This window comes from Loa loa (genome assembly GCF_000183805.2).
Source record: "Loa loa unplaced genomic scaffold supercont3.41, whole genome shotgun sequence".
NCBI classification, from domain to species: Eukaryota; Metazoa; Nematoda; class Chromadorea; order Rhabditida; family Onchocercidae; genus Loa; species Loa loa.
Window position 1 is genome coordinate 300222 of NW_018108221.1, and position 25410 is coordinate 325631.

The 25410-nt window shown below is 33.2% G+C and overlaps 6 protein-coding genes across 6 annotated transcripts; 5 read left to right on the top strand and 1 right to left on the bottom strand.

Annotated features, from left to right (window-relative positions):
- Positions 1-1486: 1486 nt before the first annotated feature.
- Positions 1487-3363, top strand: LOAG_04107 (hypothetical protein). Its single transcript, XM_020446506.1, has 4 exons — positions 1487-1703; positions 2105-2257; positions 2563-2651; positions 2884-3363. The coding sequence occupies exons 1-4, from the start codon at positions 1701-1703 to the stop codon at positions 3077-3079; spliced, it is 441 nt and encodes a 146-aa protein (XP_020303164.1). The 5' UTR covers positions 1487-1700; the 3' UTR covers positions 3080-3363.
- A 2739-nt stretch (positions 3364-6102) lies between these two features.
- LOAG_17120 (hypothetical protein) lies at positions 6103-6618 on the top strand (the record flags this gene model as incomplete). Its single annotated transcript, XM_020449779.1, has 1 exon — positions 6103-6618. The coding sequence occupies one exon, from the start codon at positions 6103-6105 to the stop codon at positions 6616-6618; it is 516 nt and encodes a 171-aa protein (XP_020306652.1).
- Positions 6619-10068: 3450 nt separating this feature from the next.
- Positions 10069-13101, top strand: LOAG_04108 (nucleosome assembly protein 1). Its single transcript, XM_003139645.2, has 8 exons — positions 10069-10325; positions 10537-10622; positions 10965-11054; positions 11189-11362; positions 11541-11680; positions 11830-12007; positions 12239-12391; positions 12821-13101. Exons 1-8 carry the CDS (start codon positions 10196-10198, stop codon positions 12851-12853), a joined length of 984 nt encoding a protein of 327 aa, XP_003139693.2. The 5' UTR covers positions 10069-10195; the 3' UTR covers positions 12854-13101.
- A 198-nt stretch (positions 13102-13299) lies between these two features.
- Positions 13300-16000, top strand: LOAG_17121 (hypothetical protein; the record flags this gene model as incomplete). Its single annotated transcript, XM_020449780.1, has 7 exons — positions 13300-13666; positions 13977-14090; positions 14275-14416; positions 14790-14862; positions 15057-15181; positions 15459-15597; positions 15764-16000. The coding sequence occupies exons 1-7, from the start codon at positions 13378-13380 to the stop codon at positions 15998-16000; spliced, it is 1119 nt and encodes a 372-aa protein (XP_020306653.1). The 5' UTR covers positions 13300-13377.
- A 711-nt stretch (positions 16001-16711) lies between these two features.
- LOAG_17122 (hypothetical protein) lies at positions 16712-18234 on the top strand (the record flags this gene model as incomplete). The annotated part of the gene is made up of 5 exons (XM_003139647.2): positions 16712-16764; positions 17117-17263; positions 17572-17685; positions 17845-17961; positions 18093-18234. 5 exons carry the CDS (start codon positions 16712-16714, stop codon positions 18232-18234), a joined length of 573 nt encoding a protein of 190 aa, XP_003139695.2.
- A 519-nt stretch (positions 18235-18753) lies between these two features.
- On the bottom strand, positions 18754-19094 carry LOAG_04111 (hypothetical protein; the record flags this gene model as incomplete). The annotated part of the gene is made up of 2 exons (XM_003139648.1): positions 18754-18898; positions 18928-19094. 2 exons carry the CDS (start codon positions 19092-19094, stop codon positions 18754-18756), a joined length of 312 nt encoding a protein of 103 aa, XP_003139696.1.
- Positions 19095-25410: the final 6316 nt, after the last annotated feature.

Below are 25410 nucleotides of genomic sequence, written 5' to 3' on the forward strand. Positions count from 1 at the left end.
ACTGTTCAAACTCTAAAACAACAACAACAACAAACAGCAAACTTGCCATAATGATTATAATCATAATAATTCATCCGCGATATTCGGTTATAGCGAAGAACATTGTGTGAGTGCATTGGTGAACAATGATAATTTAGCGGATACCGTTGATACAATTTCAGCAAACTGATCAAAAATTCAAAAATTTTTTAATCAATTAGTCATTATAACATGAAACCAATAATCAAAACTGTTATCAATCATAGCATGGAATGACATGATTGATAATAGTGCTGATTCCATGCTCATTCATAATATATCATAATTCTCATTTATCATTATCAAGATGATACCTTGACTACATAATAATTTAACTGGGGAATTAATTGATTTAAACACACATGCTCATTCAAATCATTAACGGTTCTTTATCACCATTTTCTATTTCTTTATCACTAGCTTCTTATCACCAGCTTTCTGAAATAAATGACCCTTGCACAATGAACTGCATCTGTGCATGTGTGTATATGCACGTATGTGTACGCATGTGTGTATGCGTGCATGTGTGTGTGTGTGTGTGTGTATATGTCTGTGTCTGTGTGCATGTGTGTATGTGTCTGTGCCTGTGATTGATAGTGTGGTAGTCGGCAATGTTCAATTCCCGTTTCGTTTCACCATTCGATCTTATTCCATCCCCAGTTGACATTGATTATTTCAACGGCTTGTTTGCTTCTTGCCATGTAATTTCAAAAGGAATACTCAGAATGTCAACATTTCCTGAACTTCTATTGTCACCACTGTTGTTGTTGTTTACATTACCTTTCTTACCGCCCCAAACGAATTACTCATGTCAAGTACGATTAATAAAATAAACCTTGGATAAACTTGCCGATAGCTTTCATTTGAATTTTATTTCATCTTTATTGTTCCATCATTCATCTTCGTTATCTCTTACTTTATCAATTTCTTATATTCATCGTGAATTTTTAATTTACAAAAAGTTTGAATTCGATTTTTACAATATCTTTCATTTCTGTTCCCGGTAACGATTGGTTATCCTTACATCATACTTAAGTTTACTTCTCGTTAAATTGATGAGTCAAATCTTATATGCAATGAAGAAAATGTGATTTTGAATAGTTCTGTATAGAAGTAGCTTATATGCAAATATTATCTTCCATCTTACTGATAGCATTTAATATTTTAAAAAAATCGTTTAAATACATTTGTAAAATTTTTTCATCCAATCTTCCAATCCTTAAACTGACTTGTTATACTATCCGTATAGTCATGCAATATACTTTTATCAGTACTACATGTTGGGAATAGTACAGTACGATAATTTAATTGAATGAAATGAATCACGAGTGGTTTGTGGTGTTCTTGAAAAAAAGAAAAAAAAAAGAAATACTGACACATTGATCTATGATCATATGTTACCTGATATGATTGTTGTCTATGGTGGTTTGCGTAGTTACTTGATTTCAACTGTGATACTGATTAATTATTTCAGAAAATCGTATAAATTGGTGTAATTGCATTCCGGCATAACCATTTTACGCCCACGACATAAAGTTTTTCCGAATTAAAATTCTGGATATTGAATAGAAAAAGGATAGTAATGTCGCTGGATGATTGTAACAGTGATCAAACTTGATCATGAATTGTATGTTCTGTAGAGAGTTTGCATAGCAAAGCGATCTTATCATGCAGCGTACGTTATGGTGAGCTCGTTTGCTTAATTTTTTTTTCTCTTCCCTTGCCCAATTTCCTTTTTAAAATGATACTAACGTAATATTTTCCGGTAGGGTAAATTTGTCCCATTATTACATATCGTCTTAAATATATTTACATCTCATAACATTTTCATTTCTTTTTCCGGAACAATCTTCAGAAATAGTCAAGTGTAGAAACAGATGTATTGGACATATTTCTTAATTCATTTATTTCTTTTTTTCCAATTCAAATTTCCTAATTCACTTCATTTACTTCTTCTTATTTCTTACAAATCTCTCATAATTCTATTACGGTGATGATTACTTTTAACTGTATATTATCACTTCAAACGAACTGATAAATAGACTTTGATATATTTAAAATTTCTCCACTGAATTTCCTTTTTCAGATTTTCGCAATAATTTCACTGCTTAGTTTAATTATTACATGTAAAGGTGAATACTGCGGAGAGAATAAGATACCATTTGGGATCGAAATTTATCCAAATGCTCAACCACTTTTGCATTGTTCCCGTCCATCATGCTTTGAACGTCGATATGCGGTCCATTTTTATTGCTTTATTTTATTTGGTTTATTTAATTTCCAACATTCCTGTTGTTTATTCACTAAGTTATTCCTGCACTGCATAAAGGAAGACATCGGTGGAGTTAATCTTGCAAACTGTTCCAGTCATATATGACAGTTTTATTTATTTCAAAAAATTATAAAGATCTTTAATTAATGTAAAATGGTCAAAAATTCTGAAGTCAATTGATAAGTCTATTCTTAAGCACTGGGAAGTTACTTGAATTTTTCTTTTTTTTTATATAAAATTCATAAAAAATGACAGTGTTAATTGTTTTACAGGATTGTGATGATCGTGCACGGCGTAAATCATGTGAGTCAAATGATAGTTGGGTTGGAGGCTTTGAAAAGGCTTACGGGAATCATCAACCGTTTGTTTTCTTTTTTTTAATGTACACAAATCTTTATACGATTTAATCTCCTTTATAAATCATATTTTAATTTCGAATCGAATACAATGGTTTTAGAGTAGTAATATCAGTAGTAAATTTCCATGACGAAGGAGGCTTGATTCATTTAAGACTTGTAGGAATTTTAACTCTTACTAAATTGCCGTTAAAAAAAAGAAAAAAAAACAAAGAAGATAAGAAGATTGAAATTCAGATTGTATGTGCAATGTTGTTCGTTTGAAGGCTTAGCCGATTATTCCAGTCCACTTTATCATACAATCATTAAGCCGGGACAGTATTTTGAAGGTGAGGAGCAAGTTGAGGAAGAAACTGATACGGTTATCTCATTCGATGTTATCACAGATTTCAAGATGATTCGCCCTCCTAATTTATCGTTAGTCAATTTATAGATCAGATTATCATGATCTAGAGTTTATATATCCGACCAGAAGTAAATTGTGTCAGAACATTGGAAAATTGATATATTTATATTACAGTTTGTTGGACGGAGATGCTAATATTGCAGGATTTTTTATGAAATTACGGTACGACGCTTGCGATGTTATGAGCTACCCCCCGTAGACAAGATTAAACGTACAAGACGTTGGCCGTAATATCTTAACTGGATACTAATTTAATACATTTTATGCTTCTAACTGCCAGCAGCAAATAATGAAATATCTCTTGCATCCCATCTATTGCTTAAATTATCATTTATAGTAATTAAACTTACAGGAAGTATGAATATTTGTTGTCTAAAAATGAGCGATTTACTAAATTCATTGTGATACCATGGATTTGATTGAAATGATAGTACTCTTCATGTTGTTTTTATGTTTTTGAGATACATCAAGTATTTAATAAATAACAAATATTAAATTCCTCAGTTTAATTGATTTGAATAAAATGATAAGCGATCATATTGTCTCATCCTTTAGACCACGATATATAATATATATCTTTAACTTGGAATAATGAGATATACATATATATTCATTTAGTTTTAAGTGGAGGATGCATATCGAAGCTAAATTCAAAATCAGGTGGTAATGATGCTCTCATATAAGTTTCTAGTTCCCCGTGAAATTTATAAAATGATTTGTTGGTGATTCAACAATTTAATGTGAACAGATATTCTTCCTATAAATGGCTGACAGAGTTTTGAGTAAGAAACTTGCTCCTTGTAAATCACATCGTCTGCTTGACAAATTACATAGTCGTGATGATCGTTGCGAAAGAAGAGAGCGGATGAAGAAGAAAGGGAGAAGGGAGAATATGTAATGATTTCTTTGGAATCTTTCCTAAAACAGGCTTTCCAGTTTTAAAATGAGGAAATCAAACAATGATCGGAAGGTTCCGAAAAAAGAGTATGTCGTAGATAGCGGCATTCTTTGAAAAGAAAAACGAGATTTCGATTGCTACCTGATCCATTTACATTCAAACATGAAAATATTATTGCTCGTTTCAAATCTGCAACATGATCAATCTTTGAACACCAATCATTATTAGTATTTCAAAAAATACAATCAATATATATTGTGTTTAATTTTGTGGCGTAAACAGAAGAAAGAACACTTTCACATAATTGAAATTTTCACAATAACAAAATTTCCTTTAATTATGATAATACATTCTGAGGATGTTTACTTCAGCGTGACCAATCAATCCTTCTACAAATGCAAAACTATTATTCGTGATTCTTCAAATTCTGTTTTGCTCGGAGTGATTGTTGGAATAAATGAATAAATGACACTTGTAAACGCCTCCAATATCACAAACAACCGGATACATGAACAGGTATACAGGCGTATATAAGCAACGTCATTTAATCAAACAATAATGAAAAGGAAATTTCTAAAATCTAATCATTCCTCTTTTTTCACTTCATTGCCGTAATTTCACTTTAATTCTCAACTTTTGTGCTTCAAAAAAATATCAGCTATCGTTATTGGATAGATTGGAGCAAGCTTAAGCATCCAGCTTGTTTACTGATATCAATTTAATAAACACAAACTACCACTTTACTATAATATGCAAATTAAATAACACACTTTTTTTTTCTTATAAATGTGAAGAAAAAAAAAAGAAAAAAAAGTTTGTTGGGAAAAAAGTGATACGATCATTCAACTTATTCGTCTGTCTCATACCGTCCACGCTCCACATGGCATATCCGTGTTCATTTTGTTCACTAATCCATCAATATGCCGATTGATATCAGACAATCATTTTGCTCATTGCATTTTGAAATATATTTATTGCTTCACTCAACCAAATACTTTCTCAACTTATCATTTGCAACAGTTTGATTACAATCAAACTTTGTGATATAACAAAAATTGGTGGATGTTCAAGTTTGTCATAAACTAATGATAGAAACATTTGCACACGTTTCCATACACTCTAAATTATTATTAGTTAAAATTATACCCAACAAAACTGCTCGATCCAGTATATGTCTCAGTTGCAACGCAAGACTTGAGAACCTATCAAAAATTATTTCCGATTTCCGCCTTTATATTCTTAATTTAATCCAACTGCTAATTACTCTATCAATAGCTCAATTACCATAGTTTCAAACAGCTAATACCTAACATAAAAGCATATTCGGTCGTATTGGAATTAAATCGAACTTGAAATGCCACAAATGTAACAAAGCAGTTTTATAGGTTATTTCATCTATATTGATTTAATGCAGTAGTTGATATTTTCTGGATGCAAAGTTTGATTTTTGAATTTCCCTAGATTTTTTTTTTTAAACGAACTCATGAATATGGAAGGATCATTTTTAAAAATAATTTTAATTCGTTTTCTATAATGAGTATTTGTTCAACTTAATAACTGAAAAGTTTTACCAATCATCTTGTTTACTCCTGCCAAAAAATTGAACATTGTCGTTCTTAAAAATTGAATTTCAGTTGAATGCAGTGAAATGAGCTCCCCGCATCACCTTGCGTGGAAGATAAGAGACATACCGGAGATACTTGTATCTTCGAAAACCATAACTAATATATTAAGATTGCTCGCATATTTAGTGCTATGTGCCACTCTGTAGTAAGCGCAATTATTTATTCACGGGAGTTAAACATTGATTTTATAAAAAAGAAATTTATCGAACAAAAGTCACAGGAAGGTTACAACTACTTCAAAAATGTTGATTTATATCACGTAAGAAGTATTAATGATTAAAAAGCTCAGATCTATAACATGCGATGGGGAGGAGCAGAAGGAGTGGGAGGCTTGGAGGGTCAGGTTTTATTGCAAATGCATTACTAATTAATATCACAGGTACATCAGTAACCAGTTTGGTTGACCATGGACTAAGCGAATCGGTTTATATAAACATATGTGTGGTGCTCAGTTAAGAAACAATTTGCCTTGTTGGTGACTGGTTCGGTTTTATATCAAAATTGTGATACCTAATATATATCTCATAATGGTCGTTTTATTCTTTCTCCTTGCTCTTATTCCGAAATATCCGGCATTTTTGCTTGGTCCCACTGCTGACTGTAATTGTCCACAAACAACACCAATATGTCCTATACCACCACCTTGTCCACTACCTTGTCCACCACTTCTTCCACAGATTTGTCCTCCACAACCTCAATGTCCTTCACAACTACCACCGCCACCACCACCACCACCTCCACCACCACCACCACCTCCACCACCGCCACCACCTCAGCCATGCCCTCAACAGTCACTTTGTTTGCCTTGTCCACCACCATTACCATTACCACCTCTCTGTCCACCAAGTTTACCTCCTCTCCCGCTACCCTGTCCAGCACAACCACTTCCACAACCCTGTAATTGTCTTTGCAAGCGCAAGAAGCGTTCCACACCAGTTGCTGCAGTTGCTAGCGAATATGGTACCAGTGGTCAAACTTTGTGCAATAACAGTCGTATTCGCAAAATTATCCTAAAGGTGAACATACTATCTCCACTACTTTAATCACAGCTTTTTTCCTTAAATTTATACTATAATTAAAATTATTAACTTACTGATGATTTTATGTCTCAATAATTAAGGCGACACTGCTAAGTGTATCAGTTTATCGTTGGAATACAACAATGATGAAAATTATAAAATCCAACATAATTTTCCATTTGTTGTTGTAAATGAAGAAATATTCCCATTCCTCACTTATTATTTATCATTTAATAACAATAAATTCGAAGTTCGTAAATTTTTGAATTACTTCTTCAATAATTTTCAGTCGCATATTTCAAAACCACAATAGAAGTGAAGTGCTTTATATCATTTTATATTATAATATGATTAAATAATTAAGTTCTTGGGAGCTACATCAAATTCATTATATAAAGACTTGATAAAATTGATTAATAATAGCATAAGAGAACAAATTACATTTTTGGAAGTTCTGGACATTTTGTAACCATCTGCTTGTCGAAACCACGAAACCAAAGATTACAAATGACAAATCTAAAAATTGTCCTCTGTCCTAAAAATTAATATTTTCAAAATTTAATCAATACTATCTTTCGACCCTTCCCAACTTTATCGATGATTAAAAAAAACCAATTAATCCCTACAATGATAAGAATTGTTTTAAAAAAATTGTTTTTTGGTTATGGATGAAACAATACATTTGTAACTTTAACGGTGCTTTTCGTTTGATCTCCCAAATGTTTTTGTTTAATCGATTTATCCTTCCAACTTGATAAGATAAATATATCTGCTTGTCTTCAGATAAAATTATTGGGAGAAATAAGAAAAATTGTGAGAGATATCTTCAATATTTTTATTTCATTTTAAATTTTGAATCATTTGACCAATTTTTTGCGATTTTCCTTCATCCAAAAACTTTTTTTTTAATAAATTCAATTCTTTATATTACAACTTGAAATATGCAAAATTTTACTAGATTTAATCTAAAAATTCATGAATAACTCGTTTTAAATTGACTGTGAATTTTTGCGTCACAAAGAAATTTAAAAATCGATCTTTCAACTGACTTTTAATCTATCTACCTTTTGAGAGGACTTACAATTTCACTCCATTTAATCTTTGATTTTTTCTTTCTTTTTCTGATATTATGTTTCTACTAAAGAATAAGGCTAAGAAAGCATATAACTATAGTAATTTTAGTCAAACCAATTATTCGATCACAAACAAGATTTGGCAGAATTCGCATGTGTCAGCGATGATTGTACCTTACCCATCAATCATTAGTTTTTTTTTAGGGTACCTTAGAAATATGGTTAAACAATTAAGCATGCAAAACTCTCCTTTTTTAAAAATTGACTTTCACTGATTAAAATTCAGTTATCATCTATATAAATAAGTAATTTCTTAACACCGTAAAGAGCTATTTTTAAGCCAAGCTAATGAAAATTATAACTTAGGATAAGCTTGAAAAGCGAATAAATTTTAGAATTTCAAAGTTTTGTTTGGAAAAAAATTTTTCTCTCCAAATTCATGTTTTCATGAATCAGTTATGCTAATTATCAAATTGAGTGTTTAAAGCTCAAGGATTGCATGCATACAATGTTGCGAATATTTCAGTGTAATTTTTTTAGAGCGAAAATTGACAGAGTAAAAATTAGTGGATAACATTCCAAAAAATCATGTAACCTGTTTATGCTTTGAATCTTTGAATCTCATTTATAATTTATTCTCATGATAAGAGAAGGGAAAAAAGAGGGAACATTTGAAGGAAATTTGACAAAGCAATCCTTGTCTGATTTCTCGAATCTAATACGAGCAATTAAATTGATTCCATATTCGTTAAATGTTGACGCATAAATTAATGAATACGTAAGGTAAATGATGATAATGTTATTAAATGATAAATTAATGATTAAACAAATATAAATGCATCATTGTAATGGGAATGCTTCAGAACTTGAGCTCAGATACGAAAATCTCGAAAGCGGCAATTTATTCGGAATTGAAAGCGAAACAAAAGGGTAATTACGTAGTGTTATGCTCGCAGTCCAGTTTATCATTTACAAGTGATTCAACGAATTATTGTGTTGGTGGAAATACAAATCATCTTTGCTATGTATTCGAACTATGAGAAAACCTGTCTAATCTCTTGCATATCCCTTTATCAGGAAAAGTTTTTGCTTGTTGACAGCTAGTGTTGCTCCTTTCACATTTGAATATTTTCAAAAATTTTTCATTGACACTGTAATCAATGCAATCAGAATCATTTTTTACTTAAAAGTTATTCCTCCAATTTTTGAATATTTCAAAAGGAAAAAAAGAAAGAAAGATTCAAGACTCTGCAAAAATAAAGATAAATCATCATAAATTCAGCAATATTTACCTAAAATTGGTAACTGTTATCAGAATTTTTTTTTTCTTTTTTTTTTAATCTTTAAACTGATACTTTATACCAGTTGTTGGACTTTTTTATTGTCTATAGTTTAAAAAATTGTTTTTATCTAGCACAGCAAGCAATAACTATCATTACTCGTCCTTTTTTTTCCTTCAAAAGAAGAAATATTATTCAATAAAATGAATAATAGTACAATAATTGATGTTAACATTGTTATTTGTACGAAATATTTACCAGCCAAATTGTACTCGTATATTCTCATCTTATTTGTAATTTCGAATTGATAAAATTTCGATGTTTCAATTCAATGGTTTAGTAATTTTATGCGATATTGCACCGTTTAGGATGAGAGAATTAGAAGATGAATCTGAACAAATGAAAGGATTGTCTCAATTAAAAGGTTTAAAAAATTACAAGCAACATAAAATTAGGAATAGGAAATGCTTCGTCAACTTCATTGGAAGTAATTAAAGCAAAAGAAGTTCCGTTCCACAGAAATGACGAAAACAGTTCAAGACTGTGATGCTAATGTGTGGTCATAATCTACACTTTGCATGCGTTAAATTAGAAATTTCTAGTAGATTAATGTAATGGAACTATGAACAATGAAAATGTCATTTGGCTTTATCTCTTCGCAATATATCAAAATGTAGAATTAAATGAGAGCAAATCAATTGCTCCCTTTTTTGTCACGCAATTATAAATAGCAATAAAATGCTTAAATATAAACTTTCGCTCAAGATAATAAACGTAGATAATTCTCTCTGCGTAGTACTACCATCAGTTTGGCATTTGAAAAATGTAAATGGCTCCAAAAAATAAATATACCAAAGAATAAAAGAACTTTAAAAAATAGATAGCTATACTTAATGGATGATATGTGAATGATTCCAACGATTAGAAATCAGAGAGCTAGAAAAAGCTATGTCATTGTTATAACTGCCTATATAAACTGTCGACCATACCTAAAATAGAGAGTTCCATCAAGTAATGACGTCTACCTCTTTTACTTAATGTTTGTAGAGGTTCTTAAGTTTCATACCGGGTTCGTGAATTCGAGTGCGGCTGCATTACCACCTTGGAGGAAGGTATATGAAGATGGGATAGGTCTAGTTTGGTGCTTATTGTAGTTGTAGTGAGGTTTGAGACGGCTGTTTGTTGGAATCGGAATTGGGATTGCTACGAGTTTGTGGAGTGGAACTGGTGAAATTTTAGAGTAAGGGGATGGAATCGAAGAATGTTGATGAATTAACCAAACCAAATGGTTATGATGCGGAAGGCAAGGAGTTCATCAGCGCCCTTCCTAAAAGCATCAAACGACGAATTCAAGCACTGAAAAAACTTCAAGTGGAGGGTGTGTATATTTCATCGTATTTCATCATCCACATATCCACATAGTTTTCATGTAGGGTGGTAGGAACAGCAAAATTTAACGTAAAAGATCTTGAAGTGGACAAGAAAAAGGAAGATCTTGAAAAATTAACAGTGATAAGGAATAATAAATCAGAAGTGGAGATCATGAAGTCATTTTCCCGAGTTTTATCAAACTTTGGTTTGTATTTTAGGTATCAATGTTGAAGCCCATTTCTATGAGCGTGTGCATCAGTTAGAGGTAGAATTTGCACCGATGTTCGGTGCTTTGCATGATAAGGTAAATTGTTCGTTTTTTTATCTCTCTTTCTCCACTACACTTATTGTTCCAAAAATAGATCAGTAGCAGAAGTTATCAAGTTCTCAGCGATCTGGTAGTTCTGCACAATGAGCGGTTTGCACTTGCATACAAATACTGAGATAATTTCCATTGTAAACTGTAAGCGTTAATTACTTTCTTCACGCTCCTACAATGGTGGGTTTATCTTACCATGTTACTATAAAAGGATGAGTTTCGATAGATTTGTTGCACTTTAGAGATTTCACATAGATATATAGTTCACCTTGATAACCCTTGGGTTACAGAAGTCGAGATTTTAGCTATCTGTTGTGTTAATTGCAGAGAAAGGCGATTGTAACGGGTAATTATGAACCCACCGACGACGAAGCCAATTTTCCCATCCTGCATGGTTATACAAAGGAGGAAATAGACGTAAGTGTCATTGCTGGAAATTTTTCAAAGTAATTCATCCATTTTTGTAAGACATTGTTTAAACATGCCTAAATGTTGTTGAGATGCTAAATATGTATGCATAATGTCTGGGGTACTTTTGGTCTGTATTGCAGCAAATGAATGAAGCATCAGCCCCGGAACCTAACGAACCAATAAAAGGCGTCCCATGTTTTTGGTTACACCTGCTTAAAAATGTAGATCATATCTGTGAGATGATTCAAGAGCATGATGAACCAATACTTCAGCATCTCATTGATATAACATGTGACGTTCAGACTAACCCGGATGTAAGTTTTCATCATAAATATTAAAATGTATGTGTATGCTTTATCACCGACAACATTTTGAAAAAGATATTAATTTGATATTGGTGGAATAGCGAATTTTTGTGGAAAAATTGCTTGATGTTTGGTATGTGCTGGTTCTTGAAACATTTGTGGGTTTTTATCAGACGAACTTTTTTAGTCATATACTCTGACATTCCATTTCGAACCCAATGAATATTTTACCCAAACGGAGTTGAAGAAATTTTATACCCTACAAGTTGCTCCGGATGAAGATGATATTTTTGATTACGATGGTCCGGTAATAATCAATACCAAGGGGTAAATTACTTTCTTTTTTAATCCATGGTATTATCTGACCGATAAAATCGATCATGAACTGCTGATTGGAGGACATATATATGCGCTATCTTACCGCTAGTTACAGCAATTTAGTTTGCCGTTATTAATGTTGAATACTACGTTTACAGTACCGAAATAGATTGGAAGGTTGGAAAAAATGTTACAAAAAAGATAATCAAGAAAAAGCAGAAGAAAGGGAATGGTGCTGGTCGCTTCATTACAAAAGCTGTCAAAGTTGACTCTTTCTTCAACTTTTTCGACCCTCCGCCTATGAAAAATAAGAATGAAATCAATGACGATGATGATGTTAGTGTGCTTTCTGTTTCATTTCTTCGAACTTTTATATATTTGTTTTTTTCTGGATATTTTTGGTTTATTCAAAAATCAAAGCTTTGATAGACTGGTATGTAGGCATTGATTTATAAATAAATAAGGTCGTTGAACAGGTGTGGTGGTGAACAAATTCAGGCTGCAAGCAATCAGTCTAGTATAACTGAGTGCTTTCTGTCCTATCCGATTTATCAATCTGAGTTTCAGGATGCCGAAACTCAGGCACTGCTGCAAGCTGATTTTGAGGTTGGCCAGTTATTCCGTGACCAAATTGTGCCTAGAGCGGTGCTGTTTTACACAAAGGAAGCGATGGAGGATAACGATATGTTTGAATATGATGGCGATGAAGACGAAGATGAGGTTCTTCAATCAACTATTCTGTTTCATGTTTGAAATATATCATTATTTATAGTGATCTAAGGTTTAATTGGGTCGGCCGCACACCAAACGTGCACTTTCCGAGACCGTCCCTCGCGGACCTGTTCCATTATTGTAGGTAGTTGTTTATTCTTCCCATCAATATTTGCCTCATCGTTAAGCTTGCTTGTTATTATATGCATTTGGTACTACGTAATCGGTACCACTACTGCTCTCATGGGTTTCTGAGTAAGATTTCGTGATAATTTTATTTTCTCTTTCCTCTCTTTGGATCAGCAGAACTGTTCTGTCATTGAGTTTTCTGCATCTTCTAATGGTATAGGATGGGACTTAGCAGAAAATGTCTTGATCATATCCAGTTTTCTTAAGGATGTTCATTATTGCATAATTTTTTAAACAAAAGTGTTTCAGACGGAATTGGCTGACGAAAGCGATAATGAATAGCTTCTGTCGTCGGAATTATCTGCCTAATAAATAAAATCACTCATCAGAGTACTGTCAAAGTGTTTTAACCGTTTCACCGTTTTTTTCAATATTTCTGATGAAATGTTTTTGATCGTGAAAATTTTTCGATGAATTTTTTTTGGTGTTTTTGAAACATACAGACATACAAATCGTTTGCTGCTTTGGAAAAAACAATGTTACGTATCATTTTTACAAAAAAAGAAAGTATTAAAGTCTTTTGTTGTGCATTTGATAGCATTTACTGCTGTTGGTGCTCTTTGCTTACAGTGCTCAAAACTAAGGAAATTGGGACATTTGTTTTAATCCCGATGTTTCAGTTCTATAGCAGTATTCTGCTAACATTATGGATTAAATTCGTAAAATACTTCATTCTTTCATGGGATAAGAGCAATAAGTTCTAGAGGATTCAATTCATGAACGTTTACGCCTGGGTTGTCTGTTTACTTAATATATTGGTTATTGTTAGGATACTGATTCACTGGAAACAGGTGAGTCTTGAAACCATGGACGAAGTAAAAGCAATGAGGGTTTTGGATGAATTATCCCATGTAAATATTGATAATCCGGATCTAACAAGTTTGCTGGAGAGCGAGGTCTTGTTTGATCGCTCATTTTATTTGCTTCCGGATGGTCCGGCACGACGTCGTTACTTTTCTGTTGTTGAATGCTTTCTTATTAATTTGTGGCAGAAGGGCTATTTTGGCAACAAACATTTGGTTGGGGAAACACATTACATTATTTCCGTGTTTGGTATTTTGAAAGATGTGGTCCTGAAAATTTGCTTCAGTTCAGGTGTGTAGTTTTCGTTGTTTTCCGTCTGGTACTTTTAAGTTTTCTCATCATTTCTGTCGAGGTATTAGTTATCTTTTAGTTAAACATACCTTTTGCTTGATTGGTGGATCCATCCAATGTGGTATAGCGTATATGTGGAGGTCTTGCATGTTATTTGAATCCTGTGATGGCTTGTTAAACTGACCGATAATGGGTGAAGGTTATGGTGTGTCGTCCCATTCACTGGAGCCAAAATTAATATCTGTTTTTAATGATTCCGTCTCAAATTTTCGCATCTATAATTTTTTACATTGATGATCTCATTCTACAGAGACCGTATGGTTTGGTGGTGAGCAATCAGGCCTTGAAACAAATCCATTGAATAATGCAATCGCATTTCTCAGTTGCTGTTGGCATGCAGCCGCGCTTGCTGTCAATATCTGCAGTTAGTTGGCAATTTCGCTTCTTCTTTATGGCGATATGTATTTATTTTCCGAGATTACTCATCTGTTTACACAAAAATGCTTGGAAAAATGAGGATGCGAAAATTCTTTGAGCTTTTGTCATGTTATGGGTATTTTGAGAGGAACTGGCATTTCTTTATTCTTTTGATAGCCACTTGTTTTTAGGTGCTAGTGAAATTGAGGACTTATTAAAAGCTTCAACTCGTATGATCCCAAAACACAGTTGCTTGTCAGCAGCCTTACTGACACAGGATGAAAGATGTCTTTCTGTTGCTGTTGCATTACTGCGCATGGAAGCTGCTAAAATGTAAATTTCGAAAACTGATATAAAAGGTTTTTTTAGCGATATTGGTTCCTATAATGGACAGTGATACAATTTGAGCTGTGCCGCTCTTTACTTTACTGTTCAGTATGCTAAAATTTATGTTATAGTGCATTTGACAGTTTTTTTCCTTTGGGTTAAAACCAGTTATTATACAGAAGTTTTTGACGCTTTGGACTACTGTTTTATTAGAGTCAATGCTTAGGGAAATTGATGCGACTTGAAAATGGAAGCAAAAAAAGCAGTTCGAAATCGGTATTTCAGCGAGAGAATTCTGTTTAAAAGAAATTATTTTGATAACAAAATGACTTGAATATCAGTAAAATAGTTAAGGGAATTAATTATTCATAAATTTTAGCGACACGCCACCTCAACTCAAAGCCATGTGGTTGTTCCGACACACTTTATTTTCGATAGCCTATGACCATAAAGTGTGGTATCATCTCTTAGTATCTTCTTTATTTAATTTGTTAATCCTTCAGTTAGAATGATTTCAACGAAAATGACATTTTATTTTTTCCCAAGAAAAAAGGAATTTTTGTTTACAACCATTAATTCCCAAACTAAAGTCACTGGCTTAGGCTCTCCTTATTCTCTTCTGCTTTTATTTCAAAAATTTGTATAGGTAGTTCTGGATTGGCTTCATTCGGAATTAGCTGCAGTGCCATTCGTATTACGTTTTCTCAAAGTGCTGATCAAACAACAGAGAGATGTCGATGGGCAACAGTGCTGTAGTTTCTCATGTTCGCAGTATGTTTCTTCGTATGTTTAATTGGTGCGACATTGTAGTAGTGGTTCTCAGGCACGGACACACGCTTCATTTTAATAAATTTTTATATCGGGAGGCGACTTAGCATCTTGAAACAAAAAGGAATGTACCTTTTCGTTTCAAAAAGACCAAAATTTCTTCCCGGTGTTTTGTCTTCAGCGCCTTGAGTTCGTCTAGCCCACAAATTTTGGGAGATTTTTGGGGAAGATGACTAGTTACATCTTATTGGTTGTGTTGTTCATTGCCTCTGATGTTTAGATGTGATGAAAGGAACAAAAAAACTCGGTTTGTTCGGAGTAAAATGGTTTCTCCTGGTAATGATCTAACTCTCCGCATCCGGCAGCTGCATGGAGATTTACCTGTTACTATCTCCTACATATTCTCAAAGACTGAAAGGGTTTTAATTTTTTCATATCCATAGGGCACCAGGACTCGAATTTGTGTTCTAATATTTGGCATTTTAATAGTTTCTCTTCTACGTATAGAATTCCGGTTGTCCTCCTGGATTCATTATACTGATGAACCTGTGATCAAATAAAAGAATGATTACAATAATGTTGCAGGACGTATGTCTGATAGTGCCTAAACCTAATGAAGAAGAATCAGGCGACCAGCAAATTGTGAAATGTTTCGAAAACTTACGAACTTCCTTCATACGTTTGCAAAATTCGGGTGATGCCCCATTTAATGTGATGCCCATAATTAAGATTGTTGAGGAGCTGCAAAAAGCAGTAGTGAGTGGTACTGTCCCAAGACACAAGTGCAGTCATGGTGATCACGAAGGGACTAATATGACTTAATAGGTAATAGATTAGTTTCTATGGAATTAAGAATATTTATGTCCGCATTACGTTTGCATATCTTGCCTGGATCTACTTTTTGCTAATTTTCCTCTTTTCAAGTGTTGGAGAAGGTAATCAATAAAGCGGTTTAATACATGCAGATTTTTGTTGATGAATGTACGGCCTCTCATTTCCCTGCTATTCCATTTTTCTTTGTATGTAATTGAAACTGCCAATATATGCTCTTCCATTATACACTCAAGTTTCTAGATTCTGATGTTGTGCGAGTAATAGACAGATATAAATCATTGTTACACTACAAATAAATCTTCGAATGTTCCTCCTTCCCTTCCCCTCTCCTTTAACTGAGAGAGTAGTCAGACGTATAAGAGAAGTTGCATTGATCCAAAGATATCCATGAGCCTATGCAGAATTTCCACAGTTCCTAGTAGGGGTACTGTAGATGCAGAGTTCTATGGTTATAGCGCTTCAATAGACGTCTAGGTGAAATTGCTTTTAGCGAATCGGTTCTGGACCTGGAGTTAGTATATTTAGGCGGCGGGTTGGTTTATGTCGAAGTAGGAGAATTGTCATGAGTTAGGGCTGCGAATTGGTGGGATTTTAGGCACTAGCTTGGTGGTAGTTTGGGTTGGTTGTGTGCGGTGTGGGCATAGGTTGGTATGTTGGTGTTATCAAATTGGATTGACTGCTTTCAGAGAGGTCTTAACAATGTCGTCATCGGGAAGCGATCGTCATCGATCAAAAAGTCATTCTCCTAGAAGGTCTGTTTGTTCGCTGATAAAAGGAAGGAATGAAGGAAAAAAAACCTATCATTTGAGGGACATACTCCATGAGTTCATGATTCGAGATGACATTTTTTAGTTTTCATTTCATGTGAGACCTCAAATCTCAATGCTTTCCATTTTCCTGAACCATTTCCTAAGACGTCTCTGGTATATATACACCATCAGAGAAAGTGCGATAGTTTATTTGATTCGAGAGAGCAAGCCAAGTGTTTTAATCTTTCAGCCTTGGATGAATCTGGTTAAAGTTGCACAATTTAGAGCAAGTCATTTTTTTAATGATCGGTCATGGCATTACGTATGGTGTGATTTTTTCATGTATTACTTACAGTGAACGATCTGACTCACGCAGCAATACGCCACCTCGTCGCCGTAGCCGTTCAAGATCAGTTGATCATGCCGCTGAGCAGCTCGGTCGATTGCATATATGTAACTTCGATGAAAGCTTGAGAAAAGATGATCTGAAAGATGCATTCGGGTATCTATTCGAAGCTTTTCCTCAGAAATTTCTTAGGGGGGAGGGTGTTGCTTCACAACTGAATCTGGATCACGTTTACTTTGATATGTAATACTAAGTTAAGAGATAATCCTCTCACCGGGATCATGTTTGTAAATATAACATAATTGTGAGGAAGGTTGTAACGAAGATTGTAACGCATTGTAACACGTATTCCTTTTTAATTTTCCATTATGCAGATTGGGAATTCCGTTCTCTGGTGGTCTATGCGGGGTAACAAGTTAACAAAGTCTGTTTTATAAAGTGGCTTTATATATATATATATTTAGCAAATTTGGTGACATCGATAATGTTTGGTTAGCTTCATATCCACCGCTGTTTGCGTTTGTCACATTCAAAGCGAAGGAAGATGCTGCTGATGCGCTGAAAGAGATGAATAATGCGTATGTAAATCCATAGATTGTTGATTTGATATTAATTACTGCAGGGAACATGAAACACGGTGAAGTTGATGTATTTTACACCCAAAAATTTTGGAATGAGAATAAGCTTGTAGATGTAATGCAACTAATTCGTTATATAATCAACTGTTAGTAATGCAGGTACATTGGAAGAAACAAGATTAAGGTAGCTACAGCTCATCCTCCAAGAAAACCAGGTGAACGAGGTCCATCACGTCGCTATGGTGGTGGCGGTTATCGAGGAGGTGGTGGGCCACGGTTCGTATTTCACCAAATATTTTATCTCCATTATTTTTAATGCTATGTTATGTCATTCTTTGAAATTCAGTTGGTTTTGTTGACTACATTTATTCGGAATCAGTATTTGTTTTTTACAATTTATACTTCAGTTCGTATGGTGGATATGGCGGTAGAGGCGGTGGATACGGCGGAGGAGGTTACGGAGGACGATCAGGAGGTTCTCGTTCATATGGTGGGGGCGGTTATCGAAGCAGTTACAGTGGCAGTGGGAATGGTAGTGATCGAAGGTAGGATTTTTGATCGATGAATCACGTTCAGGATTGTGCATCAGATTGAATCCAAAAGAATTAACGTCTTGCTGTTTTTATTTCATGACAAATGTTATTTGCATTCCTCTCTTTATTTCAATACGCTCCGTTTCGTGTCTGATGGTGTGTGCACTTCCTTGATTTCAATCTGAACACAATGAACCATGTTTGATTTGAAAGGTTTCATTCATAAGAAACGAAACAACTGCGGCTAATGAGCTGATAGGGAATGTAAGACCCAATAAAACTTATACTTCATGCCTCTTTCAAACTGTCAACTGGTTATGTCGAAAGTTTCTAAAATTCATTTTTCTTTATATTCCAGTACTCAGTCTCTCTTAAATGAAAGGAAAGAAAGCATTGCTTATGTATAAACTGGTCCGTCCTGCATTGGCCGAACTATGCAAACTGGTGTTCGGGTACGAATGAAATGAGTTATCCTCACTTACGGCTTCTGCCGGCCAAGCCAAATTTTGGTACTACTCATACGTAGATGGTTCGGTTAACAGTTGTACGGTGGGCGGATACTGTTAGCTTTGACAAAATCGGCTGCATTTGATTGTGTAAATTGCTGGATTCCGCGATGAATAATATCAGTGGTTACATCACAAGATATTCTTTTAAATGAAATATTGGGCATTGTACTACTACAAGTGGTAAGTCCGATTTTGCGCACTTGTATTTCTGGGTCCTGCTCCTCAGTACATCCCAAGTCAAATCGTTTTTTGTCTTCGAAATTTCCGGATTATGAAGGCCGTTTTTAATCTTTTTGCCGGTAATGCTGTAATGTGATTTTGTTATCTGTGGTTTCTGGTATTGTTCCTCTTTGGGCTTTAAAGTCATTTAAATGGTATTTGCCATAATGTTCAGAATTGTAAACCAATTTTGCTCAGAAACGGCCAGTGCGACATTCGAATTGTTTCTTAAGTAGCAATCAAACCTTATTCCCAAAATAGCGTTAGCATATCAAGTGAGGCTGTGCTTGTCAAATCGTCAGTGGTCCATTTGTCTACCAGTAATGTGTATATCAAACCGCTAGTGGTTCATCTGTTTATTGAAGTTTTCTAAAAGACATTTTCTCGAAGTTCGTTGTGTTGATGTTTTGTCCGACTGGGATCAGTAAACAATATATTCCACGAGGACTGCGTTTTGTGAAATCCGCGCAGTTCTGATGTATTGTAGGGTTTTTCAAAGGAAATCCGATAAAGGTAAGCTCATTTTTTACATCTTATCAGCTTCATTATTTCTGATGACGGAATTTTTCAGGAGTGGTAGTAATCGATACAGTGATCGCCGTTGATTCGTTGTACCATTCCATGCAGACAGTGATTTTTCTTTAACTCCTCTAATGTTGTTTTTCAGTTAGATCCGTATTTCGAAACCAAAATTTTATCTTGATTTCTGTTCAGGTGATGCCAGCAAAAGAAATCCTTTTGTTTTCGTTACTTGAAAGGTTTAAATTTAATATATCGTTTTGAAATTTTTATATTGTTCGTCACATTTGCTTTTTGCGTTTTCCTTTAAATTTGAACAAGTTGCAATAATAAAACAAGACAGTGTTTTTTGTCCAGTGTTGGTAAGATAGCACCATAAAATATACTACCAGTAAATGCAGGTAAGCACGGTTGTGCAAGGGAAAGTAAAGCACAACTTTTCACGTGGAAGTGTGGAAGCAGTTTTTGGGAGACATACAGGACAAATTTCAGGTTTGGTAGTGTAAAATATCTTAGAGAATTTGGGGTTTTTGAATTTGGTTTATCTAACTTCTGTGATTACTGCAACTGTTTAGTGTTTTAGAACTACGAATAAAGTGCGTCAGTATGTCTGAGATATCGAATCTCCAATGACTGTGGTGATGTAAGGTGCGAAGCGGAGTATTTCTGCAATTTAACTCTCCTTTATTGGGTAAGCAGGCCAATTGAAAAAAGGGCGGATATTGACAGATGAAGTGGTTATTGTTGGCAGCTCTTGTGTTAGGTTGAGGAGTGGTCGGCTTCGGTGCGAGTGTACTATTACCAGGAGTAACCCGTGTCTCTCATCTACTTAATTAAAGTAGGGTAATGTTGGTTTTACTGTCAGAAATAAGTGTCAAATGATTTTGCAAAAGAAATATGTACGAGTGGGGCGTGCAGAATAACAAAAAAAAAAAAGAAAAACCATAGTGGGGATGGACTGTTTGAAAAGTTCCGGAGAGCATCCATTTGATTAGATTTTCTAAATTTTGTTTTTTTAACTGGTTCATTAACTAGGGAATTATTATCAAGCTTCGTATCTTCCTCATCCAAACAACTGTTGGGTTCAGCGGATGGATATGGTACGACTGGTGGATATGTTAATCCATACAATGGCTTAGATTTGGGAATATGGAAAGATATGTAACCATTTATCATACATAAAAGTAATGTTTAGTGTCGTTGTCCTAGAACATTGTTTGAGTATGGATCCCTCTCATTCCTCATATTTTTTAGTTTAATCTTTTATACACCGCTGCTTTGTCTGTAAAAATTTGTTCATAAATAGCAAATTTTGGATTTATTCACATCGAAGTATGGGTCATTGTCGAAGGGAATTTCTGTTATAGCAACCTGTTAGCTGTTAATTGCAAGTCATTATTTAACGATCGACAATGGAAAAGAATAATTTTACACATGCTCGAAATGTCACCGAACGAAACAGTATATGCTTTTTTTCAGTCTTCAGACAATACATACCTGAATTGGCAAAGTGAAGGGTTTCATGGGATATTTTCGAAACTTCCTTTTTAAAAAGCAATTTCGTTTAATGTAAAAAAGCAATTCCATTTAATTTAATTCTTTGATAAGTTAGTATAAGTAGTTATTATTTATATACGAACTGCAAAAGATATTAAGTGCTTGAAATTGGATTCATACCTTGCGACATTTTTGACGGGATATCCCGTGGGCCACCTTTAACACACAGTCAAGAGCACAAGATCATTTATCAAGAAGGGATTATGCTTGACCCTTAACCTTAATCGCAAATATAAACAGGTCAGTTCAGGTTTACCGTATTGGCATGAAGCATTTTAAGTACACAATCTGTATTCATGTATCTACTTCAAAACCGTTACATAAATCATTTTGATATGATCTTGTAAACATGATGAAATGAATACGGTAAACCGCAAGTGCAGCGTTATAAAGTGCATCCAAATGTAATAGGTTGTTTGTTTATGTGTCTGATAACTATGTACTCTGTAAATGATTACATGAAATGAAAACATTAAAAAAAAAAAACGAGAGAAAATGATGAAAATCGAGAGATTATTGATAAGTTATCTTTTAAGCAGATGAATTTGGTAAATGAATAGGAGGAGGAGAAGGAGGTAACAAATGTATGCGAAATTTAAATCATCGAGATCTGAAATTCGAAGTTCTTTTTCTTTTTTTGTTGCATTTTTCCCTTTGGAATAATATATTAAATGAAAAGATAGGAGAATTACTGAAATGTATTGCATGAACAGATTGTAGCAAATCCGGCGGCTGTATCAATGCTTGCATGTTCATGTCTGGTATAGTTGTGCAATAAATATGTAAAAGATAACAGACAGATAACCGGAGATCTCTTGTTTGATTCGTCCGGAAAAGCAATTAATTATTAAAAAAAAATTGAGGTTATCTTTATGATTATCCTCTTGTCAATTCTGATAATCATCAAATTATTCATCTGAAGAAGAAATTATGGTTTACTTGTGATGAGAGACTGAACAAGTGAATACATGCATGAAGTTGATTTACGACAAAAAATGAGAAACAAATATATCTACTTTTGTTCCAAAGTGTTTTGAGATAATTCTCAAATTAAATTCATAATTGTTACACAAAAAGATGGATGATAATTTGAAGATCAAATTTACAGTATCACTTTCATATCACTTCGAACCTATTGATATACTACTGGAATATTTTAGAATTTTATAGTTTGGCAAGAATGGACCATTTCAAAAAATAAACTTTTTTTTTCTTTTACCAAAAAATTCTTTCCAAATTTTCAGCATTCTGTCCAATCCATTTATTCATAATTACAATGCATTAAATGTTTCAATTTCATCTCAGACAATATTCATCTCTTTAACAAAGCATTCAAAATATATATATATATATATATTTAAAAGTGCAAAAGTTCGGTTTATTCAAGGACTTAAATCTTCCAAAGTTCTTCACAGATTGCTTTGGAATTTTGACATAATATTGAATATGAATACCCAATTTGTATATGTTGTATTTGCATATGTCTATATACCTATATTATATAGATGTCACACCTGTAACAAGTAAAAACATGCTCTTTTGTATGGATATAGATATATAAAGAGGAGGAGCTTTCATAAGCTCCACCAAAATCATTATGATGGCCTGATATGCTTTTGTTTGAATATTGTCGATATTGTAAATATGTATAGTTCAAATTCGTATTGTAACATGTTTGTAAATCAATTTATGTTGATTACCAAATTTGGGATCGATATCGGCACATTCTAAAGAATGTCAGGTAACTGTCGATAAATTCTAAAAAAAAAAACCTTAGGTCATCTTGGGGTTAATCAGTTGTTGCAAACAAACTTCCCTTATATATGCTCTAAAATTCGAATGATCAGATACATTCTGTTTTATTTGCACAAAACGATTTCTTCTTCTTACCTTGTTTACCTTTGAATCATCATAACTATCATATAATTCAATTATTTGAATTATACCTAAATTTGTAGCTAAACTGTTATTATATTTACTACATATAAATCTTTCTTTTGGTAGACTGTTTATTATACTAATCAATTTAACTTTTTCAATAATTTCTGATAAATTTTGATGTATTTCTTCGGAACTATTCATGAGTATACTTAATTTCTTCCTTTTTCATTGTTTTTCATTTCGTTTTTTTTAACTTGTTTTTTTTTTTTATTAATATTTTTCAATGCAATTTGTCTCTCTTACCCCATTTTTTTCTTCTTACACATAAATTTTTATTTTTGTTTTTCTTTTTTGTTATGCAATTTTGTATGTTTTTTTATAACTTTCTTTTTTTTAGTGCAATTAACCTGCTTTAGTTTATCAAAATAATGCCGCACAGAAGACAAACTTTGCTCGTCGTACACGTGAAGCGGAAGCAATGCGGCAAATAATTGCAAATCAAATTGCGGAAACAATGCGGCAAGTAACTGCAAATCAAATTGCGGAAGAACGTGCATCAAACTAGCGAGACAGGCAACGAATGGCTCAAATACATGCCGAGGAAATAGCAGAGAAACGTGCAGTTAAACTTGAGGTGTACGGTTGCGAGTACGGTGATCGGGTTCTGCAGCTTCAGATCTGCTTCGTTCTTAATAGAATGAACGAGACAAGATGAGAATGGTTGAAAGAGGTCAACGAGAAATAACAGATTAGTGTTAAACACAATTCCATGGTTGGCAATCACGTGATTGCAATAAATGTAATTAGTAGAAGAATGAATCATTGATAACGATACCGACGAAAGTATCCATTAGCAAATAATGAAATAATGGAATCTTATGAATCTGATCGATAATCACCTATAAAGAAATCATATCATGATGTTATCAATGATAGATTGATCAAATGGAAGTATGTATTTCTCTATCTGCCCATTAATTATTTTGTAGTTGAGGTTTGAAATATTGACAGATATATTGAATATTTATTAAAATTGCTATTCACTTTATCTTTTACTCATTTCATTCATGAGTGGATTGTAAGGGAGGCTGAGTGAAGCAAATATTAAATACAGTAAGCTTGATTGACTAGCGAACCAATGGAATAATTAATAAACCGTATTTAAAAGGCAAAAATTTATTGAAAAGAGTAGAGCGCAAAAATGAAATTATAATGAATTGTTGACAACTTTTAGCATTATCTGTTAAATCATTTCAGGTGCGATAATATGCATAATTCACGAGTATCCCCATATCGCAGTTATTGGAATGATATGATAATGCCACAACAGAAAAATTAGACATCGATGAGATATCACTGTAATTATTGTCTAAAAAATCAGATCAAGATTTACTTTTGAAATTTTCCTTTTTTTATTTTTGAGTTAGTGAATAGCAAATAAAAATTTCAAATTTTTGGTGATTACAATCCGTTTAGATGAATGTAAATCTAAATTTATAAGTTATGCACAGAAAAGTTGGAAACTATGATGATTTTGCAAATTTTTTTTTTTTGCATATTTCCTAGGCCTCATATAAATAATTCAATGATGAAGAGAAATTTGAACAGTTTAGGAATGCATGAATTGATCAAGTATAATTGAATATTCCTCAAACCATGACCTTATCAATTACTTTATAAATGATATCCTAAGCACTTAAAACTTGCTTTTGTCACAAAGTACTGAAGTACTAACTATTCCATCATTATTCTTTATCCACGTTATTTTTTAAATTTTTTTTTCGATAATCCAGAAATTTTTTACATGTTCTTCTGGAGTTTTCATTTCTAGAAGCACCACAATTAAACTTTTACAGACAAATTAAGTCACAATCCATAAAAAGATGTATTATAATGCATTCCGTCTTCTAAATGATTTTTTGTTGATGGCTTTTTTAAAATCATTTCTTAGCCTTTCAAAATTTTAATTTTAATTTGAATGGAGAAATTCAATGATCTCAATAAAATTGAAAGCAATAAAAATATTACTGGAAATTTTCCAGGAGAACTAAAAAAAATTAGTTTAGGAAAATTATAAGTAATGATGGTTGGATATCTTCTATTTTTTGAACTATTTAACAATTCAAAATATATTCAAGACTACTATTTGAATTGATTGCAGAAGTGGAAGAAGCATTTCTGTCAATGTTTTGAAGCACAATGGATTTTTTTCACAACAGCTGAAAAGTATTTTTAAATTTTTAATTTAAAAATTTTCATTATGATTGAAAAATGCATTTATTAATATGAATATAATTTCAGAATGTTTTAGAATGCAAATATCAATCAGCAAATATTTTACAATGACTTAATTACTCTTTTAATTAAAACAATAACTTTTCATACAACATTAATTTTAAGCAAAAATAGTATCTTAAAGATATATTTTATTTGACAGTCTTTCAGAGAAAAAAAGAAAATCATAAAAGNNANAAAGAAGAGAATACTAGTAGTTAAGTTAGTAAGTT

Coding starts and splice junctions, on each gene's coding strand:
- LOAG_04107 (XM_020446506.1), top strand. Junction 2,258..2,562: donor GCTTTGAACGTCGATATGCG/GTCCATTTTTAT, acceptor ATTGTTTTACAG/GATTGTGATGATCGTGCACG. Junction 2,652..2,883: donor GCTTACGGGAATCATCAACC/GTTTGTTTTCTT, acceptor ATTGAAATTCAG/ATTGTATGTGCAATGTTGTT.
- LOAG_04108 (XM_003139645.2), top strand. CDS start 10,196: ATGGAATCGAAGAATGTTGATGAATTAACCAAACCAAATGGTTATGAT. Junction 11,055..11,188: donor ATACAAAGGAGGAAATAGAC/GTAAGTGTCATT, acceptor TCTGTATTGCAG/CAAATGAATGAAGCATCAGC. Junction 11,681..11,829: donor GTAATAATCAATACCAAGGG/GTAAATTACTTT, acceptor CTACGTTTACAG/TACCGAAATAGATTGGAAGG.